We start from the raw sequence: 5,409 nt of genomic DNA on the forward strand, positions 1-5,409 counted from the left end.
TTTTTGTCCAAACCCCCCCCCCCCCCTCTTGAGCTATCTGCATCTCACTCACTCTCTGACAGGAAAATTAGTGGATGTGCCACATTCCCTGATTATAACATTGTGATGGACAAGTGGACACACATAAATGGGATCATTTCACGACCATACTCTACGGTCCCTAATTCCTTACAGAACTAATCCTTTCTCTAAACCTATATAGCTATATTGAAACTTCCTATAAGGAATCCTGAATCTAAACCCGGTCCTGCTCAAATCAATAGCACTGGAAATCTCGTGCTGCTACCAACATCAGTCAACTTGTTTTGATTCGGTTGTACCAAACCTACACCCTAACTGGGGAGTCCCTTCGTTTCCAAACTGGAATGTTTTTTCTCGGTCTTGGAATCTAAATATATGCGTAGCTAAGGTGCCCTCTAACAAGTAAATTTTATATACAAAAGTTCTGAAGTATTTTGGATAAAGTCGAAACACGAAAATTTAGAAAATGGACAAAGAAGGATAGTACTCCTTCATCAAACCAGCAGGCAGGGTTAGTCCGACCTATTAGGACTTGGAGTAGCTATTTGGGGTGACAAGTGTCTGTCCACCGGTAGCCAAAGGGTACACCCGGATCTCGTAAATTATAAAACCGTAGCAGTTTAGAAGAATTTACATGGCAAAGTCTCACAAGACGGACGATAACTTTTATCAATCATAATTCATAATACGTAGTGAGGTCAGGCACGGAATTACCCGGGGGCAGGCCTGGCACGTGCCATGTCAGGCACCTGGTTGTTGTTATTATTTCAATGCCTCATAGAGAGGATAGGCAGAAAGTTTCTTCAGAAAACTTTAGTAACCGTTCCCTGTTCCTTTACTTTCTTTATAACAATACTGGAAAATAATCTCCTTTCATGAAATACATTTTTATTACATCTCGTCTCTATGTCTTTTTGAAATGGATATCTTTGGTCATTGTGATAGTTTTCTCTCTCTCTCTCTCTCTCTCTCTCTCTCTCTCTCTCTCTCTCTCTCTCTCTTTCTTTCTCTCTCTCTCCCTCCCTACCTCTCTCCCCTTCCTGAAGTTCTCTCCATCTCGCTCACCCTTTTTCATAGAAAAATTGTCGGGTGTGCCCAAAATTCATCGATCAAATTGGGTATTTCAATATTTTTTTATGTCAAATCCCCCCCCCCCCCCCTCCTTAATGGCGTACTGTTCAGAAGGAATGAATGTTCAGGGTATATCAGGAAAGGATAGGTAGTTTTCGTTAAATGCCGTACGTGTTGAAGAAAAACAACATGGGAAAACTCTGATTTCTATCTTTCATTGGAAGGATTAAATGTGTCTTTTAAAATGTGATCCTTGCTATGCACAACTTCTTGTAAAAGGCATTCGAAAATGTTGTGAAACTCGAACACACCTGACCTAGTCTGAGAGGTATTTGTTCTCCTTGTATTTAACATCTCACTCTGCTTGGACTACCCTGTATTATCTTTTATTTATTAAAGTTTATTATTTATTTATTATCTTTATCCTCTTCTTCTCTTCTTTCATTTTTCGTTTTCCTTCGCTATTTCTTTGTCTGCCTGTCCCGTCTGATGACATTGTTTATCTTTTCTTCGTATCACGTGTAAAATATGACTCCATTCCTCGTTTTACTGTGTTTATTAAAGCCTCTCTTCCCCTCCGTTGACTTTTCTGTCCTCCACCAAGAATCAATATTGGTCAAAACTTTGTTTATATAGGTCAGTTGAAACCATTTAAACTAAGACAGCCTTCTTGTCTCTCTGTGTTCCACATTACTATCAAACTTTAACATTAATAAGAGTACTAGATGCAGTTTTACATACCTATGTGCACCTGATCAGTGATTGTGATGATGATCTATTTTCAACTTATACATCGCGTCGTATAACGTAGGTAAACTAAAAACATGGGTCACTCACTGCTGGAAAGAGATATGCAAAAATTGCAACAAACTATATCATTTTACAGTCATGTAAGTTGAATAGATGGGTAACACAGATGAAGAATAATAAATTGATAAACTGTTGCTAACTTCCGACACCCAACAATAAATCAAGTAGGGTGCTTCCGCAGTCAACAAGCGAGAAGCGAGCAATTTAATTTTCATCCTTAACTAGGATGTAGAAAATTGATTATGATTAGAAAGCGCTGGAGGAAGGGTGCCACTTGTTGGGACAGTTGTGTCGCCTGGGACGCTGTGACCCGAAACTGAGCCACCTGTCTCCTCTCACCCGAACGCAAAACCAATTAATCAAAACGCAAGACTAGGTTCCTCAAGTAGGAATCTGTAACAGACGCTAGACGGTTGTTTGGTGTTGGGTTGTCCAATTGATAAGGATGCTAGAGAGCGAGGCGTCACAGGAATTGACTGATTAGTATTGATACTCATCTGGAACTAATAACAAGACTATGTTCCTCAAGTAGGAATCTGTAACAGACGCTAGACGGTTGTTTGTTGTTGGGTTGTCCAATTGATAAGGATGCTAGAGAGCGAGGCGTCACAGGAATTGACTGATTAGTATTGATACTCATCTGGAACTAATAGATAGATACCATCAAGGATAGATGATCCTGCATAGGAAATCTAGGTCCAGGACTGTCTAAAGTGACTTCCTGTGTGTCCGGACCGCGGTATGTCTTAAGGTGTCACTGATGTCCGTCGACTGGAACCCACAATTATATTGTAGGTAGTCAGCTCCCATGGTGTAGTGGTCACTGCGCTCGCCTTGCACGCGGGAGACCCGGGTTCGATTCCCGGCGGGGACAAGAAATGATTTATTCCGTGACTGGCTGTTGCGGGGCCCACTCAGCCTCGTGAGGAAAATGAGTAGCTATGACATATAAATGCGTATAGCGACCGGTGCCAGCATGGTAGGTAAACATTGGATTTTAGGATTATTGAGATATTAGGAAAATCCTACAATGCTGCAGTGAGCACCTAAGTTGTGACATAATAACACAAAGAAACTGCATTTTTATATTGTAGGTAAGATCAATTTATTTGGGTTTACCTAATTACCTATAAAAGTATAGTGTGGACGTCTTTCGGGCGATCTCTATCGACCATTGTGTATCTGTAGGCGCTCCTTAAAACTTGACGAAGAGAACTCACTTGCTCAATAAGTTGTTATCTATACTGAAAATTTCAATCTTATCTATTCCCGGTCCGATCAAATAGAATCTATTGATAAGAAGGAAAAGAAGGAATTTTAAAAAAAAAAAAAAAAAAAAAAAAAAAAAAAAAAAAAAAAATTTTAAAAAAAGTGACTTTAATGTAAACCTCTTCTTCTTCTTCTTTTTCGCCTTTTCTCGTGTTCAGACAGGGTCAGTGTTTTTCGTCAGCCTCTCAATCAGCCCTAGCTAGGGTGCTTGCTTCGGGCTGATGTTTGGTTTTGGTTACAAAATTTTCAAGATTAGATGCCCTTCGCACTCAACCTTGGCTATTCCTTTAGTACTTACGGGAAATTTCACCAGCTTTAGCAAGGGGGAAACTGACATTAAACCTCCAACAAACAAAAATGGCCCAGGGCCCGGTCACTCAAGATCCGACTGACGGAGAGTTCTAGGTCTGTGCAAGCGCTGCACCAGAACCTGTGTGGCCGAAAAAGTTCCTACTTAGATGGTCGAACCTTTTTCTGCCACACACGTTCTGGCGGTTTGACAGATCTGGATCCATATCAGACAGTGGTCGGTCTAAAACTCGACATTGAAGCCAAATTTCTTCTTCCATGTTCTCAGTTCGACTACACGTTTGTCAGTGAGATTGTATCCATAGGACCCCGTGGTTATATGACGGGATATGCAAGGGATTTGGTTTTCCATTCTGTATTCGTGTTCGACTTGGAATCAGAACAAATGCATCTGGAATCTTTGGAGCTAATGGAAAAAGGGTGAGATCCATTTAGTATTAGACCACGCCCATTTAGTATTTGACAACGCCCATTTAGTATTAGACCACGCCCATTTAGTATTAGACCAAGCCCATTTGGTATTAGACCACGCCCATTTGGTATTAGATCACGCCCATTTAATATTACACCACACCCCTTTAGTATTAGACCACGCCCCTTTAGCATTAGAACACATCCATTTATTATTAGACCACGCCCCTTTAGTATTGGACCACGCCTTATTTAGTATTTGACAACGCCCATTTAGTATTAGACCAAGCCCATTTGGTATTAGACCACGCCCATTTAGTATAAGATCACGCCCATCTAGTATTAGACCACGCCCATTTAGTGTTAGACCACGCCCATCTAGTATTAGACCACGCCCATTTAGTATTACACCACGCCCATTTAATATTACACCACGCCCCTTTGGTATTAGACTAAATCTAGTTAGTATTAGACCACGCCTATTTAGAAATAGACCACGCCCCTTTAGTATTAGACCACACCCATGTAGTATTAGGCCACACCAATTTAGTATTAGACCACGCCCATTTATTATTAGACCACACCCATTTAGTATTAGACCACGCCCATTTAGTATTACACCACGTCCACCTTACGTCAAACTATTTCTAACACTGTTGCCAAATTTCCCACAGTGATGTCAAGGTACAAGTGTATGTATCCAAGCTGGTAGACTGGTTGGCGAATCCTGTCATCAACTGGTTGGCAACACTGTACGAGGAGAAACTCCTCATCCTGTTGCAAGATGTAATGAAGAGAATTATCAATGAACATTTGCCTCCTAAAGAGATTCTCTTCTTGAATAAGCAAGTCTGATGCTTTGACCAGTCTATAGTGTTGTATGAGTATAAGCTTAACCCAAACTTTAGGCTGTTTGCCGCTACATCTAAGCCTCGGAGTGGACATTTTGTGGACAGAAATAATCTGTGGACCAGGTTAATCGAACTAAGTCAATTTTTTTTTTTTGTTTTTGCAAAATGTGAAGTGTTTACAGGAACGCGTCCTAGATTATGGATATTTGCAAACACGGTAAGGGTCTAATTTATGTTGGAACATCTGAACATCAGTTTTATATAAGTCACGGCGTTTGCCTGGTCAATAGAAAAGCGTGGGTTTGATCCGAGCTGCAATAGAATTCATGTAACAAAAGTACATGCCTAATGAGAGGCAGCTAATATTGAATATTCGAATCTAAAAATAAAGAATGAACAACTGGGTTTAGAAAAAAGGTTGATAAATACTATTTGTTCTTTTTTTTATTTTCTTTTCAAACATTTTTTTCAATTTCATTAGGAGGAGAAACGTGTTTCTTAAAATAATTAACAAAGAGGAAAAATATAGATGTGAGGTGAGTGGACCGATGGCAGCCATATTGGAAAACTTCAAGATAAGTGTGAATAATAGGTTCGTTTCAAAATAGGTCAGATATTTATTATAAAATTTGTTCAGGTTTGTTTACCTTCCTTTCATAGAGGTGAT

The 5,409-nt window shown here is 39.9% G+C and overlaps 1 protein-coding gene across 1 annotated transcript in view; it reads left to right on the forward strand.

Annotated features, from left to right (window-relative positions):
* The window catches only part of LOC103505340, a 28,673-nt gene extending 23,500 nt beyond the window's left edge, over positions 1-5,173 (forward strand). Inside the window, exons 3-4 of the mRNA XM_026820677.1 lie at positions 3,538-3,900; positions 4,566-5,173. Of these exons, the coding sequence (XP_026676478.1) occupies positions 3,538-3,900; positions 4,566-4,746 (544 nt within the window). The 3' untranslated portion in view covers positions 4,747-5,173. The remainder of the gene's footprint in view (positions 1-3,537; positions 3,901-4,565) is intronic.
* The last annotated feature ends 236 nt before the right edge of the window (positions 5,174-5,409 follow it).

This window comes from Diaphorina citri, unplaced genomic scaffold (genome assembly GCF_000475195.1).
Source record: "Diaphorina citri unplaced genomic scaffold, Diaci psyllid genome assembly version 1.1 scaffold166, whole genome shotgun sequence".
Lineage (NCBI taxonomy): Eukaryota > Metazoa > Arthropoda > Insecta > Hemiptera > Psyllidae > Diaphorina > Diaphorina citri.